General features: G+C 43.1%; 1 protein-coding gene across 2 annotated transcripts in view; it reads left to right on the top strand.

Annotated features, from left to right (window-relative positions):
• NRBP1 (nuclear receptor binding protein 1) overlaps nt 1–14,325 on the top strand; it is a 43,549-nt gene that overhangs the window by 5,373 nt on the left and 23,851 nt on the right. For both annotated transcript variants that reach the window (XM_072858042.1, XM_072858041.1), the window contains exons 3-7: nt 11,199–11,321; nt 11,719–11,820; nt 11,914–12,003; nt 12,511–12,551; nt 13,897–13,991. In XM_072858042.1, coding sequence (XP_072714143.1) covers nt 11,199–11,321; nt 11,719–11,820; nt 11,914–12,003; nt 12,511–12,551; nt 13,897–13,991 — 451 coding nt within the window. The remainder of the gene's footprint in view (nt 1–11,198; nt 11,322–11,718; nt 11,821–11,913; nt 12,004–12,510; nt 12,552–13,896; nt 13,992–14,325) is intronic.

Here is a 14,325-nt window from a genome sequence, read left to right as displayed (position 1 = left end):
ATAAACTTTTAACAGGGGAATCTTGTCTCATGACAGAGAGGCATAGAGCCTCAGCTCTATGCTCACAACTTTAGGTTAGGGGAATCGCGGGAGGGAGAGACTGAGGCTGACAGGCTCTCCAAGCTTGTGCTTGCCTTGGTTCCTTTTGGCTTTTCTTTCCACTGTCCCCATGTGACACTCCATTTTCTTCTTTCAGTCAGCATGCATGCATAATTTAGTCTTCTTGGGTTGTCCAAGTATCTTCAGAATTATATGCTCTGCCCCCTAGGAATGGAAACTTCTTAACAGAGATGGATTGCAGTGACACGCTTGCAGTTCATTTTTAGACTCCTGTCACCGGCTAGTATTAAACCTGAATCCAAGAGCTTGGACTCAGTGCCTGCTGTCCCTGAGACCTACGCAGATCATACAGAAAAGTGGTCCAAACATAATTGTAGGAAAACTTGCGCTCTGCTGCAGCAGAATCTTTTTAACTTTTGAGCCCAGTATTACTGTGTTGGGCTTGGCAAGCTCATGTTAGTGGGAGGGACTTAACCATTCACAGACTTAGATGGTCCTATAGTTTGTCATGTGTTTAATAGCTATCTCTTGACCAGATGTCTTTCTATGCCTTTTCTGGGTAGGAAAACACTGTGTGATTGCATAAGCCAAGACTTTATAATAAATGCTTTGTTGTCATCTTTGTAATATGCTTAGTAAATAGCCCATTTAGTGCTGTTGAATGAATCTGTATCATATTGTGGATGTGGGAACAAGCAGGTTCCCTTTTAGGTATGTGTATGAACATGTCTATGGTTAAGAGAGAGAAGAGGACCAAGCAGACTTTGGTATGCTAGGCTTCCTCTTCTGCACGCTCCTTGCGAGGTGTAGTCAGTTGTGGTACAGTTCTTGCCAAATGCCGCTTTATTCTGCGATACAGAAGACTTTGCAAGGATGTGAAGCCTGGCACTTAAAGGAGAAAAGAGAGATAATGGGAGAAAGGGTACTGGTCTCTGCTTAAATACCTTTGCCCTTTCCCTGAGGATATGTCAGGCTGCTCAAGGTTAGTGGGAAAACCTTGTACCATTCTTGCAGTCCTGCTTGCATTCAGTCCCTTGACGGGGAACTTGCCCAAGTGCTGACTCACTCAGCCCTGTGCAGATGGCAGATACAGGGGTTGTGCTTCTTTCCCACAGATTCTGAAATCTTGGGGGTGATTTCTGGGGTGGCTGAAAGGTGATGTTTGAGCTCTTGCTAGCTGTCAACAACCTCCCTTGAGAAAGAAGTGACCTTGTGGTTGTCTGTTGTTGTCCCATGGTTGACGTATTACTAACTTTTTTGCAAGCTCAGCTGCTGGGGCACTTTCCACGTTATGCCCCCACTTCAGTGGCTGCTGAGGTTGAGAGGTTCTTTTTTGTCTCATCCCTGGAGACAAATCTCTTGTATATAAATGTGTCTGTGCATACAGTGGTTGCTGTGTTGATTAATTCTTGTTTTCCTCTCTCTAGTATTTTCCACTGTCAGGTAAACTAGATGAAAAGTGCAGTCCTTCATAGCTTCCTTTACTATGACGTGCAGACTAAGATAGGATGATGAAGTTCCATGTGGACCTGGGTTTCAGGTCAGGTGCAGAACTTGAGGACCAGTATTTGAGGCAGCAGGCACTGTGCCTGTGGGTATATCAGAGTTCAGCGTTCAGTCTTCCTGTTCTTCATTGTATACCATTGGCTGGAAGTTCAGAAGATTAATACAGGCCGCACCACTGTCTTTACTACACTGCCGTTAGCTTGCGTCTCCTTTTCTTGTGAAAGACCTTGCTGTCATTTGGATAGGTGGTTCCCACCCGTTCAGGGGGCCCTTGATGGCTAGGTGGCGGGATGTTACAGCTGAATTTTAGTGCTTGGGCTAACATATGCTCTTGATCCATGCTAGCGCTATGAAATGTTAAGGAAAGAGCTGTGGTTTATGATGAGCTGAACCCGGAAAGACATGAAATGAAATGCTGGGTCTACTGCATCTTTATTTTACCTCTTTGTTGTCCTTTCACTCCTAGTGGGAGTCTTAGTTTCTTGAATCATTTTTAATCTGGAGCCGGTGGTTGACTTCTGCACCTCTGGATTTACATTTCTTCAAGGAGACAGAGTGCAGGATTCTTCGGGAGAAAATGCCAATAGACTGGGTGTTTGGATTCTGTGATGCTTGAGTCTGGTTTCTTAGCTGCTGTGGTGACTGGAAGGAAACTTGTTGAGGTAGTAAAAGATAAGTACCAGTCTTTCTTTTCCTATCACATGTCTGAGTTTCTGTATGTGGGAAAGTGAGGCATTGTTCCTTGGGAAGGTGGTATTTGAGACACTCTGAGCTTTGGATTCTGCTCCTGGAGAGAGGATGGGTTGCAGAGATTCTGAAAGCAAACTAGTGCTAGGAGGGCTGCCAGCTTTTTGACAGGCTTTGGCAATGGACCTGCTTCTTTCCAGCTGGTGGAGAAAACCAATGCCATGCTGTAGTCTTTATGATTTTACTTGACCATTGGGAAGATACTCAAAAGAGGGAGTATGTGCAGCTTTTTAAAATTTTTATTGGCTCATCTGGGGGCTTCCTGGAAGGAATGAACCCTTGAGATGTGCTTGAATGAGATGAGGGGCACTGCAGGATGTAGAGGGAATTGAGACTTTGTCTTGGGCCTGTTGTCTGCAGACCCAGTATGTTCTTGCTTATTGACTGTAACAGACAGCTGGCAGCTTGCTTAGTGCCGCCCCAGCCAGCATCACTTCTCGGTCTTGATGCTGCCTCAGTGGGGGAGCAGGTGCAGCCAGAGCAGCTGTCTGCTGCTTTTCTAGCTTTCCTGGGTGGTTAGAGGTGCTAGTTACACTCTAGCTGCCTGTGACCGAGTGATAGGGTTTGCTCTGCGTTCTTTACAGAGCTGTTCTAAAAATAACATGGTCCGTGTAGCTTACTAGCAGCATCAAAGCTTTCCCCTTGTCAGACCTCTGTCTCTTTAGACCTGCATTGGGAGGCCCAGGGGAAGCGATCACAATGTCGTGGTTGATGCTGTTTGGTGGGGGTCAGATGTTACAGCCAGGCTTATACTTGGGAAGGAACTTGCTGCTGGGCCAGTGGAGGTGAGAGGCTGCTCGCTGTCTCAGACTCCAGATCCTGCCTGCAGTGAGGCTGCGTGGGAGATCCTGAGACACGGTGAAAGCATGGCCAGCCACAAATAGGTTAGCACAAATGGGAGCATGGTACTTCTCCAAGCATCCCATGTTAACACAGGTGACATGAATAACCGTATCCTGTTTCTAAAGATCAGTGCTCAGGGAAAATCCCATTTCACAGTGTCTCCCGGGCCCTCGTATCTCTGCAAAATCTGGCCCCAAGACCTCTTGTCCTAACTTTCTGCCTAGTCTGGCTTGCAGTTCACTAGCAGATCTGTGTGCCTGCATGTGCAGATACACAGAAAGTAAGGAGCACACTTGCACAGAAAACAGTTTGAAAAATAATTTAATACAAAGACAGTTCAGGTGATGGTGATCAGGAAGAGGACTTGGCTAGTGACTCATCTTGATCCTTCTCTTTCCACACTTCTGGCCCTTCCCTCAAACATCCCATGAATATTGTGCCCAAATCCTCTTGTTTGATTCCAAAATTGCCCGTCTCCACCATCCTATTATAAGTCCTGTATTCCTTTACACAGCGTCTCCACATGGCTTGCATAATATTGCTGAAGGAGTTTCTCCTGTTGAATTGCCTAGGTGGGTTTTCCTAATAGGAACAATGACTTAATTGCTCACCTTTGTGGCCTTGGGAGTCCTCAGTTCAGTGTTTCATCCATCATGGATTAGGCTGTCTGGGTTCCCTGCCCTGTTGTGATGGTTCTGATCACTGACATGGTTCTTGCTTCTCCTTTGAATAGCCCTTACCCAGATATCTTTCCACAGCAGTTTGATGAAACTTTTTTGGCCTGTTACTTCAGGGAGACTTCTGCAGCTCTCTCTGGAGTTGAGTGAACAACTGTTACAATGCAGAAGGCAGAAAAGTACAACTTTAAAAATTGTGATTACAGCAGTAGCAAGAATAAAGAGAAAATGTGGAATTACAATACTCCCCTTCCAGACAGAAAATGAGTACCTCATGAATGAGGAATTCTGCTCTAGCTTTTTCATGTTTAGGTGGCAGAGCCAGAGCTTCTGCTGTTAAACCACCAAATAAGAAAGTGAACAGGAGAAGAATGGAAAAAAGACTAAGATGTTTTGCTGTGACACATTCTCGCAATAATCAGGAGTTGAGGAAATTTGAGCCAGGTAGTGTATGTGGACCATTGTATTTAGTAGTCACAAATGCACACATTTCAGATAGCTAGTTTAATTTCAACTTGCAGCCCTTTTTACTTCTGATATATATCCCATGGTAGTCAGCTTTACAGTTTAATTTTTATATTTTTTTATATATATATAATGTCAGGATCAAGTGCTTCCTCATCATTCTCTTTAAAATATGATATTTGATCACTTCATTGGCTACTTTTTTGCTCTTGTATTATCAGAAATATGAAATAATTACTTTCTATTAATATTCTGTGTGCCATGAGTGACTTTTACAAGCCTATTCAAGATTTGTACTTATAGCAGTATACCAATTTTTATGGCATTTTCTATTCCTTTTCTTGTAATTCTTAATATTGATCTTTTAACACCTATTAAGACTAAGTGGTGTTTTTCAGTTATCTGCAGTGATTTGAAGGTCTCCCTACCAAGTGAAGGTGTCACAGAATAGCAGGATGGGCTAGCACAGAATGAATGTAGCTAACTTGGAGTTTATCCTGTTTTTTCCCCTCTTTATGGTGTTTTGTATTACTGGCACTCATGTGAGCTTACTACTCCTGGGTTCAGTACTGAGAATTTTCTGAACCTCCCAGTCAGTTATATTTCCAACTGTCCTTAGGGATGTGAACTATCTGTGCTACGTCCTTGGTGTCGTATGTTTGACGAGGGTTTTGATAATGGTACAGGGGTGATAATAGTACAGTAGATATAGAGGTACTAGTGAGTTACTGTAACCTTCCTGATGGACTTTTCTCTGAATGTTTTTTATTTGTAGGATACGGGGTTCTTTTCCCCCTCCCTTATTTATTTTGCTGTGCTGTTTGTGTTTCCCTTTGGGAGTTAGGGATGGGGAATTAATTGCCTCTTCCTACTTACATAGCGCAGCTCAGTAAGATTGAACTCTCTTTGAGTCCATTGGATTGCTCATTTGTTTCAAAGCACCAGATGAAACTAAGCATTTGTCCCTTTGGGCTCCTAGTAGGCAACTTATGTGTTTGTTTCTGTTATCTATTAAATGGATGGGGATTATGCATGTTTCCCTGTGGGACATCAAGAGCGGTGCTCTTTCTGTTCAGAGCAACTTGACTCTTGCCATACTTTTGGTTTGGGCTTGGTTTTTAAGCTGGTAATCTACTGACTGGAGAGTTATCTGACATGAATTTTTAGTGAAGCCTGTCCCTCAGTATGTTGTTTAACCAGAACTGCCAACATGCTTTTGGAGAGGCTGGATTGGCCACTGGGCTACAGTCTGCGTGACGGTGGTATGATTCAAAACTCACTGCTTTTCTGACAGAACAGTTGCCCTTCTCGCTGACAGGATGGAACTGGGCTCCTTGAACAGTTTCCTGGCTCAGAGCTGTGCTCTGCCCTTTGTAGTCCAGCTGTGTGGGCTAGCATGGAGCAGGAATCTCTGGGAGGTGGCAGGGACACTTACTGTGTGTGCTTAAAAAGTATGTCTGGTTTTGGCTTGTTTCTCAAGACTGTGTCTCCTGAGCTGTTGCATGTGCAATTACAAGGGAGGGCAAGCTCCAACTCATGGTAGGCTTTTAACTCTGTATTTAAATGGTCAAGATTTGTTCATTTGGTTACACAGACAACCTTATTGGTAATGTATTTTATCTTATTACTTGTTCCAGTGCGTAGCTGTCTAGAAGAACCAACTGTTGCCTTGGTGATGGTCACGTTTTCTTTTCCTTATACTCTTGATTGCCGTATGAATTGGTTTGTATAGCCATGGTAATAATTGATATTTCATTTCCTTGAGATTGTTATATTAAACCAGTTATTTTAGTTTTCTTTTTGAATTAACACCTTTCAAGCATTTTACTACCACAGGTATAATTGCAAAGGCCATTTAAATTAAAACGTGAAGTAGGTTTGCTTCTTTGTTGTGTTGGATTTTTTTTCCTTTTGCCTGCAGTGGATCTTGTGTTCTTTGATTTTGTTCCACTCTAGATTAGCTTCAAATCTGAGACAGCTGCTTTTGTTTCCTCTTTCTGTTGGTAAATATGCTACTTTTTGTTTCGCCACAGTTCAATGAGAAGTAATGTTCCTCTGTGGTCCAGCTACTGTCTTCTGTAGGTGTATTATCTCTGTTCTCAAGCTTTTACCAAGCTGGTTGAGCAGAGCTTTGACCTTTTTCTCTGGCCTAAACAAGTGGCCAGGGTAACTTTTTAACATACTGATGCTACTCTTAGCTATATATACTCCTTTTTGTAAGTGTTTGGCCTGATGTGCTGCCATTCCTGATCCCTTTTCTTCAAGGTGCAGTTTCATTCTGTACTGATATTCTAATTATTGTGGGTTTTTTCCAATTTTTATAATTTTTTTCTTGATTGTAAATCATTGCTGTCACTTGTGGCTTAGGCTGTATTTTTTTTTTAAATTGACAGATCATGTGAACTACAGAATGTCTCTCCAAAAGCCTGTGTCCTTTCAGTGATAGGTATCCAGATGTTTGAGAGCTATGGAAAAAATATGCATTGGACTATTGGAATAACCTGCCTAAGGGAAATATATCTTTCAAACTTTTTTCCCTTAGAGCTAAGTTATGCCTTGAAATAACAGCATTTAAATCTTTCCCCCACTCCCCTTTAATTACTTAAATTCACTTGAAATGCTTCTTGAGTTTCTTTACTTCTTGTTTATATGGACAAAGAGCTACATTAGTATTTCTTCTGTAAATTTTTTGTGGTTCTGTGGAACTGCTTCCTCTGTCTTTCTTCAAAAATTCATGCAAGACTGAGTTCAGTTAAAGTCTTATTTCATAGCTTAAAAGCTGCCTAGTCTACGTGGGCTTTCTGAGAAAGAAACACTTCAGAGTAATACATTATCTCTAGGAACACGGGGTATTTTATTTGAGCCAGTCTTCTTTTGTCATTTCATCAGCATAGTTCATGGGCAGCTTGTTTTCTTTGGTCAGGGTCATAAAAGACCACTGAAAATTAAACAAGTTAAAACAGCCTTAAATTACTTGACGAACCTTGCAGGAAGTTAGGGCAAGGTATGGAGAGAACCTGCATCATCTTCATCCTGTGTTGATGTCCAGGTTGTGAGCACTCTTCAGGGCGAGAACAGTATTTCTGTTGTCTCTTCAGGGCATGGGTGTACCAGGCTATGTACGTTGGTGGTTGCACTCCTTACCCTTCAGGGCAAAGCATGGAAGGCAGCATTTTGAATGTGCCATTTTATTTCCTCTTGCTCAGTCAGGTTTGTGGAGAAGTTGAAATTTATATTCCTACAACTACCTCTGTTTACAATAGTATTAACTGCTACATTGCTTCTGAATTGTGACCTGTTAAGCTTGCAGCCATCCATCAATCACCAATAGCTGCTCGGAGGCAACGGCTGGCCGTAACCCTCGGGAAGATACAGGGCAAGTGCCAGAACATGCTTTCATGGGGGCTTAGGATTCCGCTTTGCTGAGCATGGAGAGGGTTGTGGAACAGTGATTTGGCAACCTGAACAAAGGAGGAATTTGCTGTTGCTTTTTCAGTTGTCTGTCTGCATTTTCCCCCTTTTACTCTTCTGCCCAAGCTGTTGAATCTCCTCTTGAACTGAGAATTACCATCAGTGATGTCAGATGGGTTTGATGTCGTGAGTCATATCTGGTACCCTGGAATATTGCCTATGAGTCATGGAAATTATTTACGTTTGGTAAACTTGCCCAGAAATGGGAGAAGATATGATAAATCCACGTCTACTGGCTGTATTATCAGGGCAGATTTTGAGTAGTTATCGGTACTTGAGGACTTAATTAATCCAGTAAAGCTAGAAGGTCTTTGAATAGGCAGCAAGTATGATGGAGGAAGAGAATATAGACGGATGCATGGGCACTGGCTGTTGGTAGTCATGGCTTTTACCTTGTCCCTGCAATACTAACACATACCTGCATTTTTGTGGACTGGGGGCTTGTTTAAGCTTTTAAGTTAAAGCCTTTTGGCATTCAGCTTTATCAATTGTACTAGGTGTTCTTATACTATTGTCATCCCTAAGGTATTTCTTATAGTAAAATTTGAAGGAATAAATGTTCTGTCCTTAATTATCTTCATTCTTTCAGCTTTCTTTAATGGTGAAACATAACAGGCCTGGCCTCATATTTAGGTGTTGGTATCAGTGTGTATATATACAGAGAGAGAGAGAAAATCACATTCTTATAAGTGTGGTGAATATCTCCTTAAATCAAATCTCAGACCTTTCACCCCTTCGTTATGCAGGAGGTGAGGGGTGGGAAGGGAATGGGATTGTTCATGCTAAACTGCTTGTCTCCTGTGATTGTTTTCAATAGTTATTTTCTGTAGCTCAGGCTGTCTTTCTGTAATTATGGCCTATATTTTTTTATTCCTACCTGTGTTACCCCATTGCATCTGGTTTTATCACAGTAATTTACTGCTCAGTTTACTGAGCAGTCTGTATCGCTCTAGTTATACTGTTCTTGTTTATCACTCCAGTGTGTCGTCTGCAATTTCAGAATATTGAATGTCGTTGGGCCTGTTAGGATTCCCTTGAAAGATCATAAAAAAGAATCCCACCTATATTGATTGGCTGTCAGTCCAAGTTGTCATGCTGCTGATGGAGCAGAATAGAATAGAGTAGTTCAGTTGGAAGGGACCTACAAGGATCATCTGGTCCAACTGCCTGACCACTTCAGGGCTGACCACAGGTTAAAGCACGTTATTAAGGGCGTTGTCCAAATGCTTCTTAAACACTGACAGGCTTGGGGCATCGACCACCTCTCCAAGAAGCCTGCTCCAGGGTTTGACCACCCTCTCAGTAAAGAAATGCTTCCTCGTGTCAAGTCTGAACCTCCCCTGGCACAGCTTTGAACCATTCCCAGGCGTCCTGTCCCTGGATCCCAGGGAGAAGAGCTCAGCACCTTCCTCTCCACGTCCCCTCCTCAGGAAGCTGCAGAGAGCAAGGAGGTCGCCCCTCAGCCTCCTCCTCTCCCAACGAGACAAACCCGGAGTCCTCAGCCGCTCCTCAGAGGACTTGCCTTCCAGCCCTTCACCAGCTTTGTTGCCCTTCTCTGGAGGCATTTGAGGACCTTCACATCCTTCTCCAATGGTGGGGCCCAGCACTGCACGCAGTACTCCAGGGAAGGCCGCACCAACGCTGAATACAGCGGGACAATCCCCTCGCTTGACCGGCTGTTTTTCCTGTGTTTGATGCGCCCCGGGATGGGGTTTGCCCTCTCGGCTGGCCAGGGCACACTGCTGGCTCCTATCGAGCCTGCTGCCGACCAGCACCCCCAGATCCCTTTCTGCAGGGCTGCTCTCCAGCCACTCCTCTCCCAGTTTAGACTTGTGCCTGGCGTTACTCCGTCGCAGCTGCAGAATCCGGCATTTGGTCTTGTTCCATTTCATGCTGTTGATGATTGCCCAATGCTCCAGTCTATCTAGATCCCTCTGCAAGGCCTCTTGTCCCTCAAGAGAGTCAACAGCAGCTCCCAGTTTAGTATCCAATCAACAGGTGTTTATGGTGCAAACTTTTAAAGTTGATATCATACAACAGTAAACTTATTACCTCAGTGAGCTTGTTTCTCTGCTCACAATTCTTGTGTGTACATGTCCCATTGCTGTGTTAGTCCTTGTCATTATGCATTGTATAAGGAGCTCAAGTTTAGCCGATTGTTAGTGTGACCTACAAGTTCTTTGTGGTACCTACCTTCTACAGCAGAGTTTCTTTATAAATACAAGCCTTAGTTTTTTTGCATTTCGGTATGATCAGCTGGATGCTTTTAGTCTGTACCTAGTCTACCAGAGTTAAAAGCACTGTCCCTTGGAAACTGGTTTCTTTCTCTTAGTTTTATTAGTTAATATTGTGTTATCAGTAGTTATTTTGTATAGTATAGTGTTTAATTCATTTAAGTTTTGTGGGTCTTGGAACACTTGTGTCAGTTCTCATCAGCATAACACTGTAGCTGAAATTGAGCAAATTTGATGGTGTTAAAAGTGGCTGCCAAGCGACTTTTGAGGAAGCCCTTGTATATGGTGAGAAGCTTCCAGCAAATGGGACGCTGATGGGATCCCTAGTGAGGGAAGAGAAGGTGAGACAATATGAGTAGGAAAAGCTGTGAAATGTCCAGGACTTCGAGGTAATATAAGTGGAAGATGAGTCTGGGTTTGCTAGCCAAATCTCTGTATTAACTTTTACCTCAAGGGGAGAATTGGATGAGCTGAAGGTGAAGTGATTCTGGGTATGTGGCCAGTTGATGGTGAATAATAATGGTTGATGATTGACAACTAAAAGGTAAATTCTACTCTCTGTCTTCTCTAAGTACTTTGAGATAGGAATCCAGTTTTATCACTGCACATTGTCTGGTGCAGTAGGACTTTAACCTTGACTAACTTCTGCATGCCTGTGAAAAAGTGTGTAAAAGGCATTACAGAACAGCAAGATGCTCTAGATGTTGGAGGAAGGAACCCATATACAAAGCTTTCCCTTTGTTTCTCTCTGCTTGGATCAGTTTCCTCTCTCTTGAGTTTTGTCTCGTCAACTTCCAGAAAATTCCTCCAGAAAGTTGTGTCCGAGTTCTTGAGACGTTTTTTATATCCCTTTTGTATGGTTGAAGGTTTGCTTTTTTTGTGGTTAAATTAACTATGGGTATCATAAAACAAAAATCTAAATGTTTTGTTGCTAAAAGGAAGCTTTTACTACAAAACAGGCTTTTGTGCAAAAGTTTTCCTTCAAATATGCCCAGGGCTTGCTGCTTATGTGGCCTACAATGTACTCGCATTTGGGTATGCCCCAAACATGAAATATGTGCGCAATCCTGTCCTGGAATGCTCATTTAATTAAAAGTTAATGAGCAAAGTTCATAATACTTAAATGAAGGATGCATGCTAATGATCTGGTCTTGCTGGCTTAGAACTCACATCTGTCTCCATCATTCCCATACAGGTGAATCAGCGCAATGTCCCAGGGATCGATAGTGCCTACCTGGCCATGGATACAGAGGAAGGTGTGGAAGTTGTTTGGAATGAGGTTCAGTTTTCTGAGCGGAAGAACTTTAAGCTTCAGGAGGTAAGTTGATGTGTTTCCCAGCAAGGTGCGGGAAACACACCATGCACCAGGGTGGGATTATAGATATTGGTGACCTTTCATGTGGATTATTGGCTGGATTTGGAGTGCTGTGCTGCTCAAATGTAGCAAATTTAGCTTAAGCCTGGCCTGCGCAGAAAATGTGATGGAGAACTAGAACTGTTGTTGTGCTATTTCCATGGGCTCTTGTGTTGATTTAGTCTTGGTGATCAAACCATGCTCAGCTGAGGTGCTGTGTAGGATGAAATCAGATGCTGTTTGTTCTTAGCATAGGAGCTTGAAGTGTATAGTGTTGTTTAAGGGGACCAAGACTCAAGAATAAAGTAAGATGTGGGCTGATGTGGTCTCTGATGTAACATGTCTTTATCTTTCTGTTAAGGAAAAAGTTAAAGCGGTATTTGACAACTTAATTCAGCTGGAACATCTGAACATTGTGAAGTTCCACAAATACTGGGCTGATGTGAAGGAGAATAAGGCCAGGGTAAGTAAAGCAAACAGTCTGTTGGGTTTTCTCACTGTATGTCCTATAGGTAATTAGTGAAGCAGAGGGTAATGTCTCATACTGCCCCTACAGGTAATCTTCATCACTGAATATATGTCTTCAGGGAGCTTGAAACAGTTCCTGAAGAAGACAAAGAAAAACCACAAAACTATGAATGAAAAGGTAACTCTTTTTTTCACTTATGCCTATTTTCACTTAGTGCCATCAGCCCCTGGAAAGCTCTTTCAGCAGAGAATCCTGATGAGAAGGCAACCTGGTGATAACATATGGCCGCAATTCCTTTTTATTATCATAAACTAGTTTAGTTGCAGGTTCTCTTGGACAACTGTTCTGTGCTGTTTGCTTTGTTTCCAGCAGTTCTGCAGCTTCATATGTATGGTGTGACAGGCATGTCCCTTTCCATGTGTGCATACGGGAAGGAGGGAAGACATCTGTGCATGAGAGGAGTTAGGAGGGGAGGCATGTTTCTTGACCCATACGAATATGTAGAAACTAAACTGAGCATGAGTATCGATCCTCTAAGTTCTTACTTGCTACACACCTGTACTGGGTAAAAGTCACAGAATGGAGCATATAGTCCTTCATATGAATGGGCTATAAATCACAGAACTATGGATCTAGTTCCTCTTCCTTGAATGATTTTTATCCTTTTTGCTCCTGTGTCTGTAGGCCTGGAAGCGATGGTGTACCCAGATCCTCTCTGCTCTCAGGTATGCGAGTTACTGATCTTGCAGTCTAGCCATCTGTTTAAGTGTAGCCTCTCTTGTGCTAGAATATTAAAAACTGTAGATATACGTGCTGCCAAACATTAGCAAGCTTCACGGAATGGAGCCTGCAGAGCACTTCTCAGTCACACAGCCTAATTCTTATCCCAGTCATGGTCTGCAGAGTGTCAACTGCACTTCCTATAACAATCCCAGAGTCTTCAGTTAGACAATATTGAAGCCTCTAAAATAGAGAAACAGGTGCAATGTAGGTTTTAGATCCCAACAGTTGTGACTGATATGATAGCAAGTGTGGGACTTGAGCATCAGGGAGCTCTCCAGAGTATCTAACTTTATAACCTGGATCGAACTATGGCCAAGAGGATGTTGCGAAGAAGCCTCAAAGAAGTCAAATTCCATGTGAGAGGAGTGAGGAAAATTTTCTTAGTCTTGGCAGGCTGCAGCCCTGTAGCATGCAGTGGATTCATAATTATTGTGGTGTGATATTGTTAGAAGTGGATGTGGATCTATACATTTCTCGATGATGCAGATCTTTTGCAGCCATCTTAGTGCAACCCAGTTGAATAGAATATGTTTGTTTTTTTTGTTTTGTTTTGGTTTTAAAGACTTTTCTCTACCTGAGCCAGAGTTGGTGTGTAGCTAATAACAGCCTTGGAAAAACAGTAACCCAGATGTCAGAGCAAGACTCCCACTCCATAGAGAAAATTCTGTTGCCATTTGGCTAAATATAGCTGTTGATGAATAGTTGGGGTTCTAATAAGCTTTTGGGAGCTGGCAGTCCTTATTTGTGCTGGCTGCTAACATAAAACCAAGCAGAGCGGGGCGCAAAAACAGGTAGCCTTAAATGTACCTGGGACCCCAGCCTGAAAAGCTTTATTTGTGCCTGCTGGAAAACATGGCCAATCATACTTGTACAGCACTGAGTGCCTTTTTGATGCCCTGTGAGTAGAGCCAGAATAAGGCTCTGATATTTTTGGTATAAAATTGGAACCCTTTTAGCACCCACCTAGCAGTATGGGGATGGATGAAATAGTTTCTTTACCCCTGGTACCCTGGGTTTCTTGGGAACTGGTCAGAGAAAGCTTTCTTTTTCTCCCCATGTTCTGGAGGCTGTTAGAAACAATTGCTTAATTTTCATGATTCTCTCCTAGCCTAGAGGCTGATGTACCATCACTTAATTGTACCTCCCTGCTATTGTAAATCCCTGGCACGTGCCCTTTGCCCTCCTGTTCTCTTCTGATGTTGCTTGAGATGGGGAAGGGATGAAGGCAGGGATTCCTGGCCTCAGCCTCGGTAGTCTCCTGACCAGTGCTCTGTTCTGAATCTCTAGCTACCTCCACTCCTGTGATCCCCCAATCATCCATGGTAACCTGACCTGCGACACCATCTTCATTCAGCACAACGGACTGATCAAAATTGGGTCAGGTAAGGCTTGTTGGAGGTGACCCTTGCCTGTGAGACAAACTGCTCAAACAGAAGAAGGCATCTAATTCTTTCAAGGTTATCTGGCATGATAGGCATGTATGTACACACGTTCCTCCACCTCCACATCAGTCGGGTCAGAGATTGGTAGTGAATTCACTCTTGGTTGGACCACCTTCAGGTGCAGGAAGGACTGATATTGGATACTCTTTCCCTTGTTAGCCCCTTCCTCAGTTTTTGATCTCAAGGGATGGACTCGAGAAATGGTGCTGAAACTTTCACGTTTTGTATGCGCGTTATCCTCGGATTCATCTGCTCTGCAGTCTTTTGCATGTTA

The sequence above is a fragment of the Ciconia boyciana genome, chromosome 3 (genome assembly GCF_034638445.1).
Source record: "Ciconia boyciana chromosome 3, ASM3463844v1, whole genome shotgun sequence".
NCBI classification, from domain to species: Eukaryota; Metazoa; Chordata; class Aves; order Ciconiiformes; family Ciconiidae; genus Ciconia; species Ciconia boyciana.
Note: the sequence above shows the minus strand (reverse complement) of the source record. Positions and strands in the feature narration are given on the sequence as shown.